Source organism: Tupaia chinensis, unplaced genomic scaffold (genome assembly GCF_000334495.1).
Source record: "Tupaia chinensis unplaced genomic scaffold, TupChi_1.0 Scaffold000317_1, whole genome shotgun sequence".
Taxonomy (NCBI): domain Eukaryota; kingdom Metazoa; phylum Chordata; class Mammalia; order Scandentia; family Tupaiidae; genus Tupaia; species Tupaia belangeri.
The window spans coordinates 2,866,143-2,891,101 of record NW_006159810.1 but is presented as its reverse complement, the minus strand read 5'-3'; the positions used below and the strand labels follow the sequence as shown (position 1 = coordinate 2,891,101).

Sequence of the window (24,959 nt, the reverse complement as noted above, 5' to 3'; positions counted from 1 at the left end):
AGACTGATAAGCAGACATGTTCTTCTACAAATGTAATAGCTTTTCTTGTTGCCCACTTTAAGGTTAATAAATAATCTTTTAGGTTTTGAGTATGACCCCAAAAATTCATGTGTTGGGATTTGGCTTCTATTGTGATGGTATTTAAGAGGGTGGAAATTTAATCCAACTACGGTATTAAGAAGTGGAGCCTTTGCGAGGTGATTAGTCTTGAATAAGCTCATTAGAGTGGGGCTCCCGTGATTCAATCCTGGTGGCTTTATAAGCAGGAGAGAGACCAAAGCTGAGGTACAGAGACATGGACATAGACATGTGAATTCTGCTGTGTGATGCCCTGCCTTGGCTTGAAATTCTGCAGAATCCCTACTAGCAAGAAGATCCTCACCAGATAGGATCTCTTGACCTTGAGCCATAAACCTTAGGCTAAATAAACCTCCGTTATTTATAATTTACCCAAACTCGGGTATTTCTGTTATTAGCCATACACTGGACTAAGAGTTTTTGCTCCGTTTAATACACAAAATTTTTTATTCCACCTATAGCGTATTTGCGGAAGGCATTTTTTTTGGGGGGGGGGAGAGGTTTTTGCTATAGGGCGTGTGCGCTCGCCAGAAAGACAAAGACAGAGAGACAGAAAGCGAGAAATCATCCCCCATGGGGGATGGCCATGATGCAATCCCTTCTCCTCCATTCTCCTCTCGGGATTTTGGGCACGCACACACACGCCTGGTGCGAGTTTAAGCCATCGGGGCCAGGACTCAAACTGTGGTCGACTACGTGGGAGTCCAGCAACATAGCCATTACACTAACTGCTGGTCCCCGAAAGGCATTTGAAGGATCTCATCCTATATAGTTTCTTATTAATTTAACGAGCTACTTCCAGAACTGCTACTGGAGATAAGGAGTAAAAACTATTTTTAAGGATCATATGTGCTGCTACATGTAACTTGCCAAAAGCACAGATATCTCAGAATCAGCCCTACAGGATGCTGAACATGGTTTCACCTTCTCTAAGACTAGCAATATCTGAGATGCAAGACTCATGGGAAATGTGTGAATATATGAAGAAAAACTTGGTTTAATCTTTTTCAAGAAAAAAACGTATTTGGAGGAAGAACAATATTAAAAAATATTTCTACATAGGGTCATTGTATTATTTTTCATTGTAGTATAATGTGCATACAATAAATTGTATAAACCTTTGTATAGCCAATTAATTTTTTTATATATGTATACTTTTGTAACCACTACCTCAGATAAGGTAGAAAACATTTCCTGCATTGTAGAAGGATCTCTAATTCCTCTTCCCAGTTATTAGTATCTGCTGCTTTCAGGGGCCACCGTTGTTTCAGCTTGTATCACTGTGGAGTAATTTGGAGCGTAAAGTACATTCTCTTGTATTCTGTGTCTTTCACTGAATTAAGGCTAAATGATTTGTTGTTACATGTATCAAAATTTCATCAGTTTTTATTGCTGAGTGATATTTCATTGGATGACTTGATCACATTTATGTATCCATTTTATTACTAGAAATAGTTTCCAGTTTTTTGTTTATTATAAATAAAGCTGGTATGAACATTCTTGTAAAAGTATTGGTGAAATAAGCACTCAACTCTTTAGTATTATACCCAGGTGGAAAGAGGGAGAAGTGGACCTAGAAGCCTAGAGAGTAGAAATGGGAGCTGAATTGAGCAAGTTCAGGTTAGGATGAGACCACACCTCTATGTAAGAATCCCATGTGGGATTTGGAACTGCTTTCGCAACTCCATTTGACCCTTGAAACAACATGAGTTTGAATTGCATGGGTCCACTTATAAGTGGATTTTTTCATTAAATATGTTGGAAAATTTTGGGGGGGATTTGTGACAATTTGAAAAAACTGGTAGATGAACTGTTTAGCCTAGAAGTATTGAAAACATTAGTGGAAAGTTATTAATATTATAGTCTATTGTATCATTTACCTCTATAAAATGTATACAAATCTAGTATAAAAAGTTAATTTATCAAAAGTTAGGGGGAACCAGCAGTTAGCGTAATGGCTATGTCGCTGGACTCCCACGTAGTCGACCGCGGTTCGCGTCCCGGACCCGGTGGCTTAAATCTCACGCCGGGCACGTGTGCGTGCGTGCCCAAGATCCCGAGAGGAGAATGGAGGAGAAGGGATTGCGGCGTGACCAACCCCCTGGGGGGTGATTTCTCGCTTTCTGTCTCTATGTCTCTCTCTGTCTGTCTGGCGAGCGCACGCGCCCTAAAAGTTAGGCACACGCTTACGGACCACACAAAACAGCATTCCTAGTTGAGAGACATGTAAACAAGTGTAAAGATGCGGATTAGATCATAATTGCATAAAATACATAGTGTACTACTGAAATAACTTGGTAGCTCCCTCTGTGGTGAATTCGAGTGTTGCAATATCCACTTAAAAGCTGTCATCTCCACATGAGCAGTTTCTTTCTCCAGTAAACTGCATATAAGGGTAATAGTGATCTCATAGTTTTCATAATGTTTAGTGTAATACTTGAATAGCACCATGATTTTTTTTTTAATTGCCAGAGCGCATGTGTGTTCTCAACAGAGAGGAAAGGCACAGGTCATGGTCACACTGCAAATCCCTTTTCCTCCATTTCACCCTCCCTCAAGATTTCAGGCATGCATGCACACTGCCTTGCGTGATTTTTCAAGCTTCTGGGGCCAGGACTTGAACCTGCTGGCCATATGGGATCCTGTTCCCGATGCCTAGTATGAAACCACTGCACTATGGAGCTGGCCCTCACACCCTATTTTTCATGTTTACTGTATGTATGACATCTAGAGTAGCTTATATAAAACAGTATTGATGTAGGCGCTACTACATGATTCGCCTTGTTTGTTTTTAAAATTTGCTATAGGGTATATGCACTAGAAAGAGACAGAGAAAAATTGAGAAAACACATTCCAGGGGGATGGCTGCGCTACAGTCCTTTTCCTTCTATTCTCTCAGGATTTTGAACATACGCACCGGTGTGCTTTTTGAGCCTCAAAGTCCAGGTCTTGAACTGTGCAATTGATGTTCAGGATCCAGCCACTTTCACCACCATGCTTCCAACTGGCCCTAGACAACTCATCTAGTAAACAAATAATGAAAATATGCAGTATTAATACATACAGTAATGTGAAAGTTATTTTTCCTTAGGCCTTTTTTTTTTACATTTTCTTTTTTTTAGCTTTATTGTACCAATATAATGTATAACATAAAATATGTATGTATTGACATTATTGGTAAGGTTTCTGATCAACAGTAAGCTATTAGTAGTTAAAGTTTTGGGTAATCAAATTTCTTTATGGATTTTTTTTTTTTTGACCATGTGGAGGATTGATGCCCCAAACCTCAAATTGTTCAAGGGTCAACTGTACTTAAATGATGTTACCTAGTGTATTATCTCTCTCTGGACTTAACTTCTACATCTGTAAAATAAGGAGTAGGTGATTTCTTAAGTTTTTTTTAGTTCTTAATTATTTTTATGTTTTATTTTGCATTTATCCTTGACTTTAACAGGATTCTCAAAGTTGGATTGGTGGAAACAACGAACCACTGACTGGCTTTACATGGCGAGGTGGCTGTGAAAGAGAAACAACAGGCATACAAGTTTGGAATGAAGTATTTGTGATTGACAGACCTAATGGAACAAAAGTAATATTCTATTTATATTTCTCTCCTTTTATTCCTCTTCTCATTTTTTCTTGACCTATATTCTGATGTTGAAAATCAAAATAACATAGAGTACTATTAATGTCTTATAACTTTTATTATGTTAGAATATGTGAGATCTGAGTACTTCTTGATTTAATGGTTTTTGTAGTAATTTTAGCGAATATCTTACAAAGAATTTTAAAATTTTGAATTCCTAGGTGGCTGTGCTGCTAATGGATACCCAGGGTGCCTTTGATAGCCAGTCAACTATCAAAGACTGTGCGACAGTGTTTGCTCTGAGCACTATGACTAGTTCTGTCCAGGTGAGACAAAAGATTATGTGAACCGATCACACTATATAATCTGAGTACTTTTGACCTCTCCTCAAAATGTCTTTTGATTCAACAGGAACAAAAGGATTGACGTTAGAGAACTGCTTACATTTCTTACCGATCATTTTTATCTCCATGCTTATCGTTCTGGTTCATTATGTAAAATTTCATACAAAGGAGGCAGTAAACCTGTGCTGATCTCTTTGGTTTTCCATCAGTGGACTCTATGGTTTATTATTTTCTTTAAAAGAAAAGATATTAAATGTTTATTGTAATTAAAGTCAGGCATGTAGCTGCCAGATACAATAAGGTATGAAATTTTTTTTTTTTTGAGGAGGTTTTTGCTAAAGGGCTTGTGCACTCGCCAGACAGACAGAGACAGACAGAGAGATAGAAAGTGAGAAATCACCCGTCAGGCGGGATGGCCACGCCGCAATCCCTTCTCCTCCATTCTCCTCTCGGGATTTTGGGCACGCACACACACGCGCCCGGTGTGAGTTTAAGCCACCGGGTCCGGGACTCAAACTGCAGTCGACTACATGGGAGTCCAGCAACATAGCCATTACACTAACTGCTGGTCCCATGAAGTATATTTTTGTTTTTTGGCTAACCCAAACAAGTAATAAAACTTAGCAGTCTCGTTTTCTTTTGATATTTGTGACATCTAGTACTCTTTATGTGAACTAAAGGAAATAAGATAGATGCATTAAGTTTTTTTTTGGGGGGGGAGAGTTTGTTTGTTTGTTTGTTTGTTTATTTAGTTAGTTAGTTATAGGGCATGTGTCCTTGCCAGAGAAAAAGAGACAGACAGAAAGTGAGAAATCACCCCCCAGGGGAGATGGCCATGCTGCAGGCCCGTCTCCATTCTTCTCTTGGGATCTTGGGCACACACACACACACGCCCAGCGTGAGTTTAAGCCACTGGGTCTGGGACTCGAACCATGGTTGACTACAAAAGAGTCCAGCGACATGGCCATTATGCCACTGCTTGTCCCAGTGCATTAAGATTTAATTTATATTTAGGTAATCTCATTGATGTTTATATGCTAAAGATTTATAGCACCTGTTGGATTTAGAAACAGGTAAAATCCATCCCTTTTGTTTTCACTTGCCTTACAGTCTAATTGCGTTTGGTGTTCTATCAAGTTCTGGTTTCTTCAAGCTATGCTATCTCCTTTCTTTGTAATTTAATCTGGACTGAAACCACTACATGCCATTTTATTATTTTACTTTTTCTTTTCTGAGGTCATCTGCAGTTGATATATTTCTGGCTGGAAAATGAATTATTGAACTATGGTGGATAGGCCCAGCTGGTGACGGTTTATCAAGTATATTTGCAGATATTTAGAAAAAGAGGGGTTGGTGTATGATCCTTTCAAGGTACAGTTTGTTTTCCAGTGGTAGAATATAGGTGATACTGTCAGTATCTTAGAATTTTTGTAATGCTTTTCAGTATTAATCTGAAACATACAGTCTCCTAAAACTGTGATTTCTCTTCTTCCTCAGTTCGAAGTACCTAGTTATTAGAATGGAAAGATTGGATGATTTTATGTATAGGAATACCTCTTAGCCTGGTGTCTGTTTTTTTAAGACTAGGGATATCCGTTATATTACCCACTAAATGTTGCTTTTGAAGACCTGCAAAGTCTTTTTCTTTTCCATTTTTTTCTACTCCCTTTCTTTTCCTCTGATCTTGCAAGGTTGCACATCTGTGATTTCCTTGAACCAACCATAAACCATATTGCTGTGTTCGTATTATCACATTTTAGCTTCTCTAATTATCCAGCTTTAGGGCTTACCTTAAATTAGGGAATTCTCTGACCTAAAACTTATTCAGTGGTATTCTTTTGTTTATTCATTCAGCTTTTAAATATTAACAGGAGACTCGGTTTTAAATAGTCACCAGCTACTTTCTTATCTATAAAATGAGGATTTTATCTGTCTTGCCTGTTTGACATGTGGTTATGTGTAGTCAGAAATGAGATGTAAATGAGATAATACATGTGAAAGTGCTTCCTAAACTGTAAGTAACTAGATGATTAAGATATTTATTGTTGCTTCCTTCCTGACCTTTAGAGAGTAGTTGGTTTCATTACATAAGCTATCCTTTAAGATCAATGACAAATTGGTCCTCTTGTCATTAGTTCTTTCAACAAATACTTTTAGGCTAGATGATGGCTGGGGCTGTTACGGGTGCTGGATACCATGTAGCCAACTGCATGGTTTGAGTTCTGACCCAGTGGTTTGAAAAAACATGCCAGATGTGTGCCTAAAATCCCAAAAGGAGGGAGAAATGGAGAAGGGCTTGAGGCATGATCTCCCTTCCCCTTCTCTAGCAAGCACATACTCCCTCTGGCAAAAATGAAAAGACACAACACTTTTTTCTTTTGGTCAGAGCACATGTTGGGGGGGGGGAGAGGGAAAAAGCACCACCCCTTAATGGGGTGTGGTCATGCTACAGTCTATAATTCTCCATTTCTCCATTGTGTCAAGATTTTGAGTGCACGCCCCATACTTGTACCCCACACATGAGCATCTGGCATGTTTTTTAAGTGACCCATGGGGTTGGCCATCAACAGATACTTTCTAAGCACCTCTTAAGTATAGGGCGGTAGGCTGAATACTAATAATTTAAGAAAACAAGTCATCTTTGCTATTTTTAACCTATTCTAAGGAGATTGCCAGAAAGAGATGGAGAAGGAAAGTGAGAAATCACCTCCCAGAAGGGATGGCCATACCATAATTCCTTCTCCGTTCTCATTTTGGGATTTTGGATACACACACATCCACCAGCATGTTATTCTGGCTGCAGTTCCATGACTCAAACCTTGGAGTCAGTCATGTGGGATCCAGTGCCTTAACCACCATGCTACCTGCTGGCCCTATCAGGACCATTTTCTAAAAGCTGAGGCCCACATGTGTAAGAACGGGTGGGGGTCCTGTTTTCAAATTTCACTTCATTCTTTAATTACTTTTTAAGTATTCTGTTTTGATTAGTCAGTAGCTGAGAATATAACTTTTGATTTGTTGGCCTATATAGACTGTTAATGCTCGTGACCTCTAAGTGGCTTAGCTAGATTATCGCTTTTTCACTGTTAGAACAGATTGTTCTATCTTTGTTTGATATAGTCTGTTTCTTAGCAGATGTGGTATCTGTGGGTGTCTACTTTTCTCTTGTGGCATCTAGGTTGCCTCCTAAATATTCCTCTTAAAGGACCAGACCTAACGGATCTTTTCTCTAGTTGTTTTCTCCCTGAGGATACTTAGACCCTCAGCAGTTCTAGTCTTTGTGGCTTTAAAAAGCCACCTAAAAATTCTAGAAAGAGCAGAAGTGCCATCCAGTGTTACTTTTATTAACTTCCCCAAGTTAGTAAAATTTTTCATGTTATTTAGGTTGATCAATTTAAGTGAAAAGAGAACCATACTAAGAACCAAACTAATCTAGATGGTAATTGAGGCACTCACTAAATTACTAAACTCGGATTGTACCAGGGAGGAATTTATCTTCATAGAATTATTACTCCTCACATTCACTAACTTAGAAAAGTGATTGTGAGAATAACCTTCACTCTTGTTTTTTAAATGATCATGTTGGGACCAGCAGTTGGCGGAATGGCTATGTCACTGGACTCCCACGTAGTCGACTGCAGTTCGAATCCTGGACCTGGTGGCTTGAACTCACGCCGGGTGTGTGTGCGTGCGTGCCCAAGATCCCGAGAGAAGAATGAAAGAGAAGGGATTGTGGCGTGGCCATCCCCCCTGGGGGGTGATTTTTCACTTTCTGTCTCTCTGTCTCTGTCTTTCTGGTGAGCGTGCACGCCCTATAGCAAAAATCTCTCAAAAAAAAAAAAAGATCATGTCATAATATTAAAGACACTTTGAGAAAAAGAGACTTACTATATAATACACCTTTTTCTGGTTACCAATTTTAGGTCATGACTACATATGTAGTTATGATTTTTACTTATTTTGCCACCACCACTTCCGTCTTTATCTTTTATCTTGACTGTTAAGAAAAGAGAGGAAATCCTTTTTGTGGACCAGTGGTTAAGATAGTGGCTAAATGATTCATCTGTGGTGGGGTATAAAGTAACCTTCATTCCCACAAGTAGAGTTACATATTCATATGCTGGGTATTCAAAACAAAGTACTAATAAAGACAAAATAAATTTTGTTTTAACAGGTATATAATTTGTCTCAGAATATTCAAGAAGATGATCTCCAACACTTGCAAGTATGTATGTCTCAAAAATATATGCCAAAGTATTGAAAATTTAGTTCTCACTTTATTGTGAATTCACACTTAAAAGCCTATAATGCTGTAACAAGATTAAATATTAAATGGTTTTAAATTTCTTATCCAGAAGAAATTTCAGTACATAGCCAGTGCATTAGAAAATTACATGTTTGGCCTTCAGTGATTTTTAGGCTCTGACATGTAAGAGCTCTGGCTCAGATGTAGGACGAATTTTGCAGATATCTTCTAATTTCTTTGGGAGGCATTATTTTAAATAACTTGATTTAATAGTTATTTACAGAGTATGGAAGACTTGCAATGGAAGAAATCTATCAGAAACCATTTCAGGTAAATAAATACTTTATCACTTTAAAAAACTTACTTATAAGAGCCTATCAGGCCACCAGAGCTTGTAATTTTGGAGAGATGAGAATATTATAGCAAACTAATTTTTTGTAGAAATTTGTAAAATATTAGATTCTCTGGAGTTGAAACTTACTTTTGGTAATGTCTTCACAAACTTACGCTAACCAATAGTAGGCAAACAGGATAGGAAGCAGAACAAACTAATCTAGGTATATTCCTAATACTTTCACTTAGAATGAGGGGGTGGTAATGTTTCACTTAATTAGATCTTATTTATGTCCAGAACTCAAGACAGTGGGAAATTTAAAATAGTCATATTGAATTGCTGTCATATGATAAGCTATTACAAAATGCCATAGATTGATTTTTTTGTAGTATAAGTTGGAGTTAGTCCTGTTCTTTATTTTGGTTTCATGTAGGAAAGTTCTAGGTAGGTTATTTTTTGAAGCAAGTGTAATTTATAAGTTGCCATGAGTACTGCTTGGTCAATTATCTGTTTCACAGTCAGGAAGAATGACTCTTACCAGTTTTGCTCATCAGCATGTCCAGTCCTTCCTATCTCATAACATTGCTAATGATTATTAGTATCGGGGTTTAATCATGATTGTCTGACTGCACTGACTCAAGTGGTCACTTTTATGAAATAGTTGGGTAGGTTTTGGCTTCATTTTGTGTACGTGAGTGAGATAAAATTTATTTGGCCTATATCAGTTTTTCTGAACTGAGATAATTTGCCACAAGGGGAACATTTGCCAATGTCTAGACATTTTTGGTTGCTGGTTTTGGTGGCAGGAAGGTTAGTGCTACTGGTGTCCAACACCTGGAGGCCAAAGGTGTTGTTCGGCACCTTACAATGTACAGTATAGTCCTGCATGGTTGAGAATTACCTGGTTCAAGTGCAGTAATACTGAGGTTGAGAAATCTAACTTATAAATGAAGTAAGTGTTCTGTGAAAACAGCCTCATTAATATCAAGTATATATATAATTGCTCTATTATTAGTCATGTAGAATTAGTTGGTTTTCTTTTTTAAAAATGTTTATTTATTTGTTGTTATTTGATGAGAGAAGGAGAAGAGAGGGAGAGAGCGCGTGCACTCACGTGAGTGAGCAAGTCACCAGGTCAGAGACTTGCACTGTGGTCAACCATGTGGGAGTCCAGCACCTTAACCACCATGCCATCAGCCGGCCCTGAATTAATTGGTTTCCTAGTTTTTCTAGGCCCAAGTAAATTTTATCTCATTCACGTACACAAAATGAAGCCAAAACCTATCCAACTATTTCATAAAAGTGATCACTTGAGTCAGTGCAGTCAGACAACATTATGATTTAACATTTTGTTCTCTATATGCCTTTTGTTCATGGTAAAACTCCTGTGTTAGTGCTTGTGATGACACATAGCAGTGAAATTCTCAGATGGAGTTAATTGTTTGGTATAGAGGGGCTAGAGACACAGTATGTTGGTGGATGCTTGTTATAACCATGAGCAGTAGTAACCATTTGGTTACCATAACTTTTGATAAGGATTGTTTAGGGGAGGGGAGTAATAGAAGCTTCAATTATTAGAGTTGTGATAAGATTTTTAAAGAAATTATTTATTTTTTTTCTGTGCATAGACGTTAATGTTTTTGATTAGAGATTGGAGTTATCCTTATGAACATTCATATGGTTTGGAAGGTGGAAAACAATTCCTTGAAAAGAGATTGCAGGTAAGACCTATTTCCTAGCATGATCACCAAGCCAGGCGATGGGCTGGGCTACCTCCATTGTCGCTCACACCACTAATCTCTGCCTGTCAGTGGGATAAATTCAGTATCCTAAGTTAGCCTAGGAGATTTGATACATAATTGGTAAAAAGTAAATCAGTTGAATTCCTGCCAATGACAGAATTTTTGCACGAAAACTGAGGAACAAATATTTCTGTCCAGGGTCAACTGCACCCATAATGGGCTGTCAGAAAAGTCATGATGTCTTTTTTCTGGTTTTCTCTCCAAAAATGTATCATGACTTTTCTGCCAACCCAATAAATATACGAAGGATAGAATTTGAAGAGAGACTAACTTTTTCTATTTAAACTGTTTAATGTCTCTATGAGCTTCTGAACATTTGAGACAAGCTGGATAATGTGCATGCATTGAACACTAGTGGTGTGAGACCTTCTCGCCAAGGAACGCTGTCTCAGAAAAACAGCATGTAGAATAGAAAAGGGGTCTTCCATCTCATCTTTTTTTTTTTTTTAAATACACACATAATGAAGCTGTTAAAAAATCGTGTATTTTTTTTAATCACAAAAAAGTGATATGCATGTGGTCACTTACCTAGTTATTGATAACTGGGACTAGGATGCCAATGTGCTGACGTCTGTGCAGTATGTCACACTGACATATTCCTGACAAGTAACTTCACCAATGTGATCATCATTTTTTATTTCTAAAGGTGTCCTTCTATGCAGACACTTAGTAAACCTCAGGGCAGATACTTATAAATTAATCATCTGCTCACACATGAGAGATACATAAAGATCCCTCACTGATAATTAGGAGGGTGCTTTCTTTTGACTGAAGGTTTTGTTTGTCTTTGAGATGATACATTTAGTTTCTCAGACACATTCAGAGACTTTGGGTACAGGATAACTTTCTTACTCCTAAAATGAGATTAAACCCAATTTCTTCTTACTACATTATTTGAAAGACATTTGCAGACCCTATTGTCAGAGATCATTTCAGTCATCAGAGTTTTCTGTTTTGTTCAGAAGAAATTAACACAACTTTACATCAGGCATACTAACTGATAGTTCATACGAATGGAATCATATACAGAATGTATTCTTTTACGTCTAGCCCCCCCCCCCTTTTTTTTTCTTTCTTAGTTTTTGCTCAAGGGTTCTTGGCAGAGGGCAGAGGGAGAGAAAGTAAGAAATCACCCGCCATTACCCCAGGGAGGGGGATGACTGTGCTGCAATCCCTTCTCTATTCTTTTCTTGGATCTTGGGCAGACATGAACACATGCCCAGCTTGATTTTTAAACTGCCAGTCTGGGATTCTGCAAAGTCAGCTGTATGGGGTCTAGCACCTTAACCTCCATGCCATCTGCTGGTCCTATGTCTTGCTTTTATTCACAGCATTACATTTCTGAGGTAAACTATATTGTTGCATGTAGTTGATAATTTATTCTCATTGCTCTACAATATTCTGTTGAATGAACAGTCAGCAGGCTTTCTGTTCTACCATTGACGGAGATTGACGTAGTTTCCAGGTTTTAATGAATAGTGTATGTTTTGTTAAAACGGTTTTTGATAAATGTCTTTGGGAGAGTATGAGAGTTGGGGTAAGTGAGTAATTGTTCGAGATGTTTCTAAGTAAGATTTTGTTACAGAAAATACATAGCAATTTCGTTTCCTTTTTTTTTTTTTGAGAAGTTTTTGCTATAGGGCACGTGCGCTCGCCAGAGAGACAAGAAAGAGGCAGAGAGACAGAAAGTGGGAAATCATCCCCCAGGGGGGTTGGCCACGCCGCAATCCCTTCTCCTCTCTGGATCTTGGGCATGCACGCACATGCGCCCCACGTGAATTTAAGCCACCGGGTCCAGGACTCGAACCACGGTTGACTACATGGGAGTCCAGCAACATAGCCATTATGCTAACTGCTGGTCCCGCAATTTCGTTTCTCATGTAAATCATAGTCTTTGTAGAAAGAGCCCTGAAATACTGACTGGTTTCTAAAGTTTTTAGACTACACTGGAAGTTTTCACCTTAGCTTTTGTATTGATCAAAGGCTATCCTATTTTATTTATAGGCAAATTGGTACTTTCTTTTGTTTGTTTTTGCCATTATACGTACTTTAAAGGTAAATTCTTATTTATTTACTGGTTTATGAATCACAACCACTACTCATTATTCAGGTTTTAGATATTATTATTATCAGTAATTATTATTTGTACTTTCTGGTATGTCCAGGTAGCTTACTTAGGAGAAAACATCTTTTTTTGGTTTAGAAAATATGGGCCCTTACTTATTAAAGTGGTGAGATACTAGCACTTTTTTTTTGTCATGTCCAATAACTTCTGGTTAAGTGTATATATGTGAGTATGCATGTATGTTATCATTTGAGATTTTTTTCTTTCTCCTGTTTATACCTTCATTCTGCTTCCTTCTGCCCTCAGGTAAAACAAAATCAACATGAAGAGCTACAGAATGTAAGGAAGCACATTCACAATTGTTTCTCAAATCTTGGTTGCTTCCTTTTGCCACATCCTGGTCTTAAAGTTGCAACTAATCCTAGTTTTGATGGGAGATTGAAAGGTGGGAATTCCCATTCTTGCTAAAATCAGAATTTACTGTTTAGAGACTGAAAGTTTTAAATTTTTAAAAATACTTGTGTCTTAAACTTCCGGACTTACACTAGCAGACAGTATGGTACATCATTAATGATGTGATTGTCCTGTTCTCTGTTGTGTCTAGCTTTCCATTGGTTTGTTTGTAATCATCTAGCCGATTGATTAACCTGTTTGTACTAATGCCCTGGAAATTCTGAAGGCCGAGAACATTTCTTTTCAGTATTTCAACTGATTGCATTTTCTAAAAAGACTTTGTGATTTTATTGAACTGATAGATTTAGGTCTCTGTTTCAGAGGTGATAGAATAATTTTTTATATGTGTATAAGTTTACTTTATATGTAATGACTTGGGGACTGATAAAACTTTCACAATGTAGCTGGGAAAATAAAATAGTCTCATGAATTTTTTGCCTCTTTTGAAAGGATAGTTTATAATATCGAATTTATTTTGGTGGTCCACAATTTGTTTTATTTATAATTTGAGCCAGAAAAATTATTGGGAAATGGGAGAGATAGGCCAGGAGAGTAGGTGGGGGTTATATTTTACCCCAGGAGAATGCATGCTTGGGTGTTTTGTATTCTTTCTTACATGGATCTGCTACTTAAGTAATAGATACTGTATACTCTTATTTTATAAGACAATTTTATGTAGTCTTACTAGTGGAGACTTCTTTTGTCTTTTTTGAACTAATATGTTGACCAATTTCATGTCCACTAGATATTGATGAAGACTTTAAACGAGAGCTTCGAAATCTGGTTCCATTGCTGCTTGCCCCTGAAAATTTAGTAGAAAAAGAGATAAGTGGATCTAAAGTCACTTGTAGAGATCTTGTAGAATATTTTAAGGTAGGTAAATTCTTAAATGTCTTTGCCTAAGACAGAAATGTAGTTTACTTATAACTCATCTATATTTACAAGAATTTCCTTTTTTTTTTTTTTTGTTTATTTGGTTAGAGGGTGCGTGTATTTGCCAGAGAGATGCAGAAAGAGAGGGAGAGGAGAAAGCATCCCCACGGGAAATGTTCATGTCACAATCCCTTCTCCTCTGTTTCTAACTCCCTTTGGGAGTTTGGACATGCATGCACACATACCCAGTGTGTTCCTTAAGGTGCTGGGTCTGGAACTCAAACTGCTCAGTTGGCCGTTTGGGTTCTGGCTGCTTTAACTACCAGGCAATGGAGCCAATCCTCTTGTCTTAATTTTAAAGCAAAAATCTATAAATAAATAAAATTCCAAAATTTACTGCCTTGAATTGGGTATGTCAGTATTTAAAGATATTTAAATGATTATAGTAGACTACTTGAGTCTTCTAGACAGTGATTTCATTCACAGAATTATTTTGCTTTTTCTGATACAGAGAAAGAGACATTTGTCATACTACTGCTATGCCATTGTGAATGATGGTAGGAACTGGGAGCATAATTCTGCATCTCTAGTTCTCATAACTCAGAGTTCTGAAGACTTGATAAGAGTAACCTAAAGTATCTGTACTGGTTTTTAAGTGCAATATTCATAGTTTTTTTCTCTTATTTTTTAGTTTTTATAGCTTATCTGCCAGAAGATGACCGCTGTAGAGGATTGTATTATTACTTATATATAGAAGGGTAGGAGGGCAATTATAATTATGAGTCTGTTTTTGCTTATTGACGCTTGATATGACTCTCATACTATCTTCATTTAGTTATGAATTAATTTTGACTCAGTAGAAAGTTGATAGGAAAGACTCCTGGATAGACTTCTAAAAACTCCAATCCTTTCATTCTCACAAATTAGGTCATGCTTTTCTTGAGCTGAAATAAAATTTAAATTGGTAAAGTAAGATACTGTTAAGATGTTTTCTAACATATCAGAAATATTGTCAATAGGGGAGAATTACAGATTTCTTTTTGTAAAGTGGATGACATTTTATATATTAATATAACTTAAATATAAAGCATAACTTTAAAGCAAATTTGAATGATATTTAGAAGCATTTCTCTTTATATTAACCTATGTATTTACTTTTTTCTAAGAGCGTTATTTGCTATAGAGTGTGTGCACTCACCTGAGAGAAAGAGAGAGAGACAGACAGAAAGCGAGAAATCAGCCACCAACTGACATGGCCACACTGCAATCCCTTCTCCATTCTTCTCTCGGGATTTTGAGCATTCACGTACATGCACCCTGCATGAGTTTTAAGCCGCCGGGTGTGGGACTCAAAAAACTGTGGTCAACTACGTGGGAGAATAGTGATGTAACTATTATGCCATCTGCTGGTCCCAACATAGGTATTTAATAATATTTAGAATAAGGTTAATAACTTTGTTGGAATGAGTATAGAATTTTTAAAGTCTAGTATATTAATGGTGTGAATTATTTTATATTTAATAATTTCCCTTTCTTTGGGGGTGTAGCACTAAATTACTTGTGCCAACGATATAATGAATCTTCTATCTTTATAGGCTTACATTAAAATTTATCAAGGAGAGGAGCTTCCACATCCAAAGTCCATGCTTCAGGTAGAGAGAGAGAGTGTGTGTGTGCTGTGTGTGGGGAGTGGGGTGTGAGACATGTCGAATGTACACAGTAGCCTCTTCAGTTACCTGCAATTGACTGTGGTCCAATAATGAGAGAGAGGAGGGAGGGAGAGCGAGGAAGTGACACCGTAACTTTGTTACAGTGTATTTTTTTATAACCATTAATCTCTTACTGTGTCTAATGTATATATTAAACTTGACCATAGGTTTGTATATATCGGAGAAGCAGTATCTATATTGGCTCTATGTACCCATGGGGGTTATGTATCCAACCAGGGATCAAGAATGTTACGTTGTTGCTAATATGTGTGGAGTGCAAAGCTAGGCCTCTTGTCTTCGTTTCCATAGCAGTACAGTATAAAAATTACATAGCATATACACTTATTAGGTATACTAAGTAATCCAGAGATGGTTTAAAGTGTATGAGAGGATGTGTTGAGTATATCTAACACTATGGCATTTTTTTGTATGTAGACATGAACATCTGTGACATTTGGTACCATTGGGGCTTGGTCCTAGAACCAGTGCCTTGTGGATACCTCAGGTGGCTATATAGTTTGATATCGGAGTTTCAGGCGTCCACTGGGAGTCTTCTGCTATATCCCCTGTAATAAAGGGGGGCTGCAATAATGATTTATGAGGGAAAACAAACAACTTTGTCTTAGAAAGGCCAGAAATGGGGGCTTTTTTGCATGAAAGTAAGTTTTCTGTATTTAAGGCAGTACATATAATGGATCCTAAAGTTTTTATATGATTTTATTGGTGACTGCAGAGTGCAGACCTTGCACATGTATAGGCTGTCAGTATTTAGAGTCATCAGTAGTGAGAGTTGTCAGCACCTCTCTTCAGATACTCAAAATGCAAGGAAATCTCTATTGCATGAGACAGCTTAATGTGGGTCTGTCCGAACTAAGCTGCTTGTGTTCTGAGTCTTTGGCAGTGAATAGTCTTTGAAATAAGGTTTACTTTAATATGGCATTGATGATTTAGAACTGCTTCTATTGATACAGGCTTGCTTGCCCATTCGTTCATTCATTCTTTCCTTCTTTTTTGAGAGATTTTTGCTATAGGGCACATTTGCTTGCCAGAGGGACAGAAAGCGAGAAATCACCCCTGGGGGTTGACCACACCACATGCCCTTCTCCTCTATTCTCCTTTAAGGATTTTGGGCACACACACACATGTGCGGGGTGTGAATTTTAAGTCACCGGATCTGGGACTTGAACTGCAGTTAACTACTTGGGGGTCCAGCAATATAACCATTATGCCATCTGCTGGTCCCTAGACTTTTTCTTCTTTAAAAAATTTTTTTTGTTAGAGGTCATGTGCACTTGCTTCAGAGAGATTGGGGAGAGATAAGTGAGGAAGCACCCTGTAGGGAGATGGCTGTGTTGCTATCACCTTTCTCCATTTCTTCTTTGGTGATTTTGGGCACACACACATGTACATGACACATCATGCGAGCCGCTGGGTCCAGACTTGAATTGTGCAGTCAGCCATATGGGATCCCAGCCACCTTAACCACCACTCCACCGGCTAGCCTGATACACAGGCTTTATCTTTTTTCTTTTTCTCTTTTTAAAATAGTGTTTTTTGGGGACAATATTTTATTTAATTCACTTTATAAATATATATTTTTAAAGAGAGATTTTTGCTATTGGGTATGTGTGCTCGCCAGAGAGACAGAGACAGAGGAGAGAAATCACACCCACCCACCCCCCCCAGGGCAATGGCCATGCCGCAGTCCCTTCTCCATTCTCCTCCTGAGATCTTGGGCACGCACATGCATCTGGCATGAGTTTAAGCATCCGGTTCTGGGACTCGAACCGTGGTTGACTACGTGCGAGTCCAGCAACGTAACCATTACATCACCTGCTTGTCCCAATCCAGTTTATATTTTTAAAAGTTTCCTATTTTGGGGAATTTTTTAGTTTTGTAGTAGAATTAGTAGTATTTTCTGATAAGACACTTAGAATAAGCAGTGTTGTGGGTTTGGAAATGTCTTGTGTAATTCTGATTATGAGGCAGTATTCCTCCCCTTACTCAAAGGTTCAGTTCCCCTCTGTTGGGTGAGGTCTGGCATTTTGAGAGAGATAAAGAGAAAGGCAGAGACAGACAATGACCACATTCACGTAACTTTTATACGGTGTATTATAATTATTCTCTTATTATTGTTATATGAATAATTCTTGATTCCTTATATTCGGAGACTGAGCACATTTAATGGTTGTATCTGTTCATCTCTATCCATTTATTGAGCGTATTTTGTATTTCCTACAAACCTATTTTAACATGAGCTTGACTGAGCAAAACAAAATTACGTAGATAGTCCTTTTAGAAACATTTACTCTATCCTTTATACCGATGTTCCCTTCCATGAGAGAATGAAATTTGGAAGTTGATATTTTCTCTGCTTCATTTCAGACTTCATACATTGTACATAGTTTATTGTGTTTGTCAGAACTTATAAAATCATAGCTTTTTTGCATAATGTACATTTAATTTTATTTCTTAGGCAACAGCTGAAGCTAATAATCTTGCTGCAGTAGCAGGAGCAAGAGATATCTATTGCAAAAGTATGGAGCAGGTTTGTAACTAAAGTTTAAATTGATGTTATATGTGAAATAATTGAGCTCATCTATGCTTTTTCCTTATTTATTATTCCCTGATTCCACTCTGGAAATAAACTGTAGGACAGGAGTTTACTTCACATAATTAGAGTGCAGAATTTGGGTGGTAAGTTATTACATAAACTCTGTTAGAGGTCTCTTCTGACACGTGATCCAGAGTGGTGGTGTTAACAGCCTCTGTGGAAGTAAATTGGCTCAAGGCCAGCAGCAGTGTTTTACTCACTAAGCTCGTTCAAGCATTAAAATATTTTTAGTGTGTTATCTCTTACTCACAAGATTGCCAGCATTTGTTTTGGTATATTGTGGGTCAAGTGAAGTCAGGTACAGACTGCCATTTTCATTTTTTTATTTTCAGTTTTCCTGGTATTAGTCATACCTAATTTTTTTTTTTTTCTGGAGTCAGACACATAAGAAATAAACAACGATTACTTGTGAGGTCCTATAAATAAGTTTAAAACTGAACCATGTACATGGTTTGACTTTAAGACACTGAGTACTGTGAGTAGGGGATGTCTTTCAGGTGTTATTTCTAGCATATAATCTGCCCTGTGATTCTGTCTGTACAGGTATGTGGTGGGGACAAGCCTTATATTGCACCTTCAGATCTGGAGCGAAAACATCTGGATCTCAAGGAAGTGGCCATCAAACAGTTTCGTTCTGTAAAAAAAATGGGTGGAGATGAGTTCTGCCGTCGTTATCAGGACCAGCTTGAAGCTGAAATTGAAGAAACCTATGCAAATTTTATAAAGCACAATGATGGCAAAAACATCTTCTATGCTGCTCGTACCCCTGCCACCCTGTTTGCGGTCATGTTTGCTATGTATATAATCTCAGGACTGACTGGCTTCATCGGCCTAAACTCTATCGCTGTCTTGTGTAACCTTGTCATGGGGTTAGCACTGACGTCTCTTTGTACGTGGGCATATGTTAAATACTCTGGGGAGTTCAGAGAAATTGGAACAATGATTGATCAGATTGCAGAAACACTGTGGGAGCAGGTTGGTATCTCTCTTTTGGTTTTTCAGTGACTAATCTCGTTTTTCTCTGTGATCGTCCTCCCTCCCCTTCCGTACTTGCTCACCTACTTTTCCTTTATGTGAGGAATGTAAAAGAATGTTTTTTGATTTGTTTGGATGTAGGATCTGTATGAATTCAGCCTTTTTTTCTTTAAAGTTACAATTATAATGTACTTTGGTTAGCCTAAATCTTAATATCATCAGGATAGATCTTTAGGTGTATACCAGACAGTGGCCAGGGTTGTAGTCTCTAATAATTTATTTTCTTTGAGAAAGGAAAACAGAATCAGGAATGGTTTTGAAGGTAAAAACAAGAAGTTTGAAAGTGCAGTGCTTTTGGAAAGCAAAAATAGTTTATTTTTAATATTGGCAAAAAGGAATACTGGAGAAGTACCGGATGGTAGACAGGTCTTCATTGCCTTCCACGAAGATAGTGGTGATTTTACTGTTGTACTGCAAGGAGCAATCCCCCAAGGGATTTCTCACCAAGGAAACCTTGACCTCTGTACCATGGAAATACTAATGTACAGAACAAAGCACCACAAGCAGAGAACTACTTCAGTCATAATTTTTTTTACCTCAAACCAGAATTCAAAGACAGGCTTTGAGCTCTTACCCAGCAAGTATTAACTAAAAAAAGCCACTTTCCTTCCTTGCCACCCGTGTGCCGGAGTTGCTGTGTGTAGGCAGTTCCACTTACAGATGTTATTAAAGGGATCATCATGGAATATGAACTTCATGTCAAGGACCAGAATGAAAGCAAGAGTTATTACAAATGATTGATATAATAAGCATTTTTATGTGCCATTTCTGGGCTGATGAAGTATGACATGATTTGAAGACAGAATATGGAAGTCCATGGGCTTTAAATTCGAAGACTGAAGAAGTAGACCATTTTTTGAAGAAAGTTGATGTTGACTTTTCTTTATAATAATAATAATGTCATCATTATCTTATAAAGTGACCGCTATATTAATTTGGATTTTGTATTTACTCATTAGAGAAATGCTCTATTCAGATCTAACTTGGAAGCTTGTATTTGGATGTTTGTTAAATTTAAATCTCTCTCTCTCTCTTAAAAAATCATTATTTCATGTTCCCTTGATATTTTCTAACAAAGGAAGGATTCAAAGCTATTGCAATCTCACTTCTTTAAAAAATAGGATTTAAAAATTTTAGATCATTACCAATTTTCCACAGTGTGAATTTCAGTAATTGTACAACATTTTCTTTTGAAAAAAAATTCTTTTCTTGTACAGCATTGTTTCTTGGAACTTAGAGGTGCCATTCATTATTACGAAACAACTAAATGGAAGAAACTAAAGTGTTTAAAAGTATTTTTAGTGTAGCAAAGGTAAGGTGGTCACTAGTCAAAGAGCTGTTCTGTGTCAACAAACCTTGTCTAAATTTCTTTGCATTTCTCTTTTTTTTTTTCTTTTTCTTTTTTGCTTCAGAGGAGTCCCAGGAAGGTGAGAAACCTACAAAGTCTCTAACTTTTGTAGTCTTAAAACTCTTTAGCTTCAAGGCACTCTGAGTCATGCTCCTAACGAATCACTCCATGTTTTAGGTGTTTTCCAAACTGTTTGAAGTTACTAGACGTCGAATGGTTCATCGTGCTCTTTCATCAGCACAGCGACAGAGACTGTCATCCAACAATAACAAGAAGAAAAATTAGACAGTATTTTTAACTTTTTTCTCTATCTGAAGTGTTCACACTTATACATGTAGGACAATAAGCAGGACCGTCTGGGCCGGTCTGCATAAATGCTGTATACATACCAGATTTGATGCTGCATATAGGGTATGGAATTGCACATCCATCTCATAGGAATTGTAAATGGTTTGAATAAGAGGAAAGTAATTTTGTTGCATTATAAATTGTCTAACTGCATTATTTATAGCATTTTAACTTTTTTTTTTTTTGGCGAAGCATCTTTTTATTTCCCACATTCCTGGTTATTTTTATCATTGCTTTGAATTGAATTTTTATATCTATTTTTATATGTAACTCTTTTTTTACCTCACGTTTTTGTTTGTTTTGCACATTTCTCATACCACAGGTATTGAAGCCCCTGGGTGATAATTTGATGGAGGAAAACATAAGGCAGTCTGTAACAAACTCTATCAAAGCAGGCCTGACTGACCAGGTGTCTCATCATGCCAGATTAAAGACAGACTGACAGTTCATCTCCTCATGGACTCCACTCTCCCTTTTTTTCATGCTTGCTGTACAATGAGAACTCAAATAAAAATAAACCAAAGTTTACAATCAACTGTAGAAGTAGTTTAGTATAACTGGCTTCACAGATGGCTGCCACAGAGTGTGAAAATTGTTTGTTGGTTTTAAGCATTCTTTTAATGGCTCCTAAGCCGTGAAGATTGGCTGAAGAGCAACTAGTTTATCATGCACATTTGTGCCATGTTTAATTCTTATATTTTTTTCTTTTTACTTAATCTAATGTTAGTGAAATTTGTCTCATGTAAAAGGATATTTCAGGGAAATATTTTAAGAAATCTATTTAGAGTCTCTTTAACACAGTGTCCCATTGACATTTTAATTTTTAGAGAAGTTATGAATCACTGTATCAAGAATCAGATTGGAATGACAATGAAGCCTTTATTGAGCCACTACATCAAAAGTATATATTGCTTTACTGCCTTCAATACCAGTATTACATAAATGCATGTATCAGAAACTTCACAGAAATTACATGACAACTCTTATAGCTAAGAAAGTAATTCTGAGGTGTACATTTGTCTTGCCTTTTTAAATTTATAAACCTGCCCTAAAAGGTGATGCATATCTGGGAAACTGAACTGTCTTTTTGCAGTTTAGCCTTCATGTACATAAAATATGCCATTAATTTTATTGGGGGAGAAATTCCATCCAAAAATGTTGCCTACAGCTATGAGTTAAGAGTGTCTGTACAGTGTGTAGCTTTTATTTTCTAAAATCACAGATAGGGCATGTATATGAATTATAAATATATAAATACGATTTTGTATTAAAAGTTTTGTAGTTTATGGCAGAATCTGGTTCTGTGGTAGGCTAAGTACAGTCCCTGTGAAAGGAATGTTTGTGGCTCACGTCAGTGTGTGAATGCATAGACAATTTGAAGTTTTTGATATATTTGTGATATTTATCTTCCTTGAGCACTGCAGATTCACCCCCCCCAAGGGAATTCAATGGGAATGTTTATTGTGACTTTGTCCTCTGTTGCATTTTAAAGTTATTTCCTGTAATTTATTTTCAGTACATAATTAAAAACTGTTGTATATATAAAATGAAGCTTGTGGTTCTTTTTTAAGGAATTATTTGAGTATGTATTCCACTACATCAACCATATTTGTTTATACTGAAAAGAACATGAGCAGAAAGCACCCCAGTTAAGAGCTCTGAGGTATTGTAACCTTGAAGCTTAACTTGAAAGGGTTATTCTTCTGTGTCTGTGTCTGTAAGGGGGATATTTGTGATTGGCCTAGACGTAGCTGGGGATTTATTAATTTCTACTGTCTTTTTTTCTTTTTCTCTTTTTTTTTTTTTGTGCTATATGTAAGGCTAACTTTTTCAGTACTTTTGTAGCCTTAGGAATGAACACGTATTATATCACCTAGTTTGGGTTTTAAGTGAAGAGAATTCAAATGTTGAGTTCTCATGAGTTCTCATGCATGAAAGCTCTAAATTTACTTTGCTTGATATATCTTCTCTCCCACTCCCATTCATATCCTGTTCTGGGTTATATTTGTTTTCATCTGTATAAAATGACTACCTACTCATCTGTTCTTAAACATAAAAATCTACCTGTAAAGTGTCTCCTTTGATTTCTTCTACCATCTTGTTTTATGAATGCTGTGGACTGTTTTTATGAATGAAAAATAAAATGTTTGTTGTATGGTAGCAATTTTTTGAAATTAAAGACTTATAGAGCTTACTTAGAGAAAGAAGTTGTGAAATCTAGACCATTGGATTTTTTTTTTTTTTTTTAGTTTTTTTTGTTGGAAAGAGGGTCTTCCTGAAAGAAGATACAATTCTTTCAAGATTCCAAGAAAGCACTTTGGTTTTGGCTGGACGACTGATTGAACATCGTTAAACAAGGAGCAATAATAAAAGGAATTAAAGGCAAAATTGTTGACTCATACAACTTTGGTGTTAATGTGTTTTCTGTGGTACAATTTTTAGTAATCTATATTAAAAGTTTTTTTTTTTTAATTGATGAAGACTTTCTCAATGACAATTTATCTTCCTAACTAAGACACAAATAATTTACTTTTGGGAAAGGGGCTCTCTCTGTGGCCCTGCTGTCAAGTGCACCTTACATGTTTCTCATGAAGAGAACATCATGAAGATGAGAAACATGATAAGATAAACTAGTCATCCTTGCTTCAGTGAAAAGATTCTCTGCAGAATTGAATACCAGTATTTCACTTTTGAGGGTTATATTTTCAGAGAACTATGGGTGGGACTTGCTTATATATTTTACTTCCAGAATTAAGCTGGGAAGGCTAGAAATGTCACCCTTGTAGGCATGAGAACTGTTTCTTGTTTTTGTTTTTTTTAGATTTTTGCCATAGAGCACATGTGCTCACCAAAGGGAGACAGAGAGGAAAAGTGAGAAGTCACTCTCCAGGGCGGATGGCCATGTCACAATTCCTTTTCTGGAGATTTTGGGCATGCATGTACATGCATGCAGCGTGTTTTTCAAGCTATTGCATCAGGGACTTGAATTGTAGTGGTTGCCATGTGGGATCCAGTGCCTTAATCACTGCTGGCCCAAGTACTGTTTTAATTTGTATTGTTCAGCTGCAGAATTTAAAAAAGTTTGGGTCTTATTTAAGGCTCAATTAAATTATGTCAAAATTTTAGAAAATACTGTGATGTGGCCATTGGTGTTCTGCTGTATAAATTTCCAAAATGGCCTATAGAAAACACTTGCTAGGCCTTTTAACCAGGTGATAAATAGGCTGTTTGATTCCTTGTTTATCTGCTAGTGTGGGTTGCTTAAGTCTGTTGTCCACATGTTAAGGCTTTTCAGCCTAAAAATCTATGGCCTGAATTCCTATCCTCTTTGTTGACCAGAATGGATCTGTGTCTTAGTGTTTTTCCACTTGCGTCATAGTTGTGGGATGATGATGATGAAAGTCAGAGTCGAGACCTGGGAGCTGTGTTCTGGCAGCCATCTTTCCCCTTGAGTGGAGTTTCATAATCAAATGACTCTTCCTCTACCACAGAGAACTTGACTCAATGGGAATCGTCCAGTTGTTGGCTCCTGGTCAAAGCTAACTTGGGACTTCCTCAAGTAGCAGAGAGAATTGACAGTCATCTCTAAGTCTTACATTCGATCCTAGGAACTTTTCTCTTTCAGATTTGCATTTAGCTGGAATTTAACCTGAGCATTTGAGCCATCCTGAACATACTTAAGTGAAATACTACTTTTGTGTTCCTTTAGGTTTGTGACTTGGGGCTCGTAAGAGCCAAAGATTAGCTGGCTAGATCAAAAGTACCAAGAGACATGTATAAAAGGCTTAGGGGGAGGGACTGTAGATTTCACCATAGCTCAGTAAAGCACTTGCACATAAATACTAATACTTTAAGTACTTATGACAGTCCTGTGAGATCGATAGGAAACCACTTCAAAAAACGTCTTGGGGATATCAGGCTTGTAAACCTAGGACTATGTTACACAACTCCAAAAGTTTGAATCAGTATTAGGCTTCAGACTCAAGTAATGTCCCTAACCCCAGATACAAGCTCTTTCTGCATTCTGAAGCATGGAAGATACTACCATTTCAGAAACAAATTATAAAGCAAGAAGTGAAAACGTCCCTGTCCTTTCAATTGTACAGCTTAGAAGTAACTAACTT

The 24,959-nt window shown here is 37.2% G+C and overlaps 1 protein-coding gene across 3 annotated transcripts in view; it reads left to right on the top strand.

Annotated features, from left to right (window-relative positions):
* The window catches only part of ATL2 (atlastin GTPase 2), a 55,538-nt gene extending 33,027 nt beyond the window's left edge, over positions 1 to 22,511 (top strand). The window contains exons 3-14 of one of the 3 annotated variants that reach the window (XM_006151351.3): positions 3,533 to 3,667; positions 3,886 to 3,990; positions 8,183 to 8,233; positions 8,528 to 8,584; positions 10,217 to 10,309; positions 12,762 to 12,900; positions 13,654 to 13,781; positions 15,377 to 15,433; positions 17,967 to 18,038; positions 18,648 to 19,079; positions 20,552 to 20,566; positions 20,665 to 20,888. In XM_006151351.3, the coding sequence (XP_006151413.1) occupies positions 3,533 to 3,667; positions 3,886 to 3,990; positions 8,183 to 8,233; positions 8,528 to 8,584; positions 10,217 to 10,309; positions 12,762 to 12,900; positions 13,654 to 13,781; positions 15,377 to 15,433; positions 17,967 to 18,038; positions 18,648 to 19,079; positions 20,552 to 20,566; positions 20,665 to 20,772 (1,392 nt within the window). In that variant the 3' untranslated portion in view covers positions 20,773 to 20,888. Of the gene's footprint in view, positions 1 to 3,532; positions 3,668 to 3,885; positions 3,991 to 8,182; positions 8,234 to 8,527; positions 8,585 to 10,216; positions 10,310 to 12,761; positions 12,901 to 13,653; positions 13,782 to 15,376; positions 15,434 to 17,966; positions 18,039 to 18,647; positions 19,080 to 20,551; positions 20,567 to 20,664; positions 20,889 to 21,157 lie in introns of those variants that run through there. The other 2 variants (XM_006151352.3, XM_027773000.1) reach the window with 2 other exon arrangements.
* Positions 22,512 to 24,959: the final 2,448 nt, after the last annotated feature.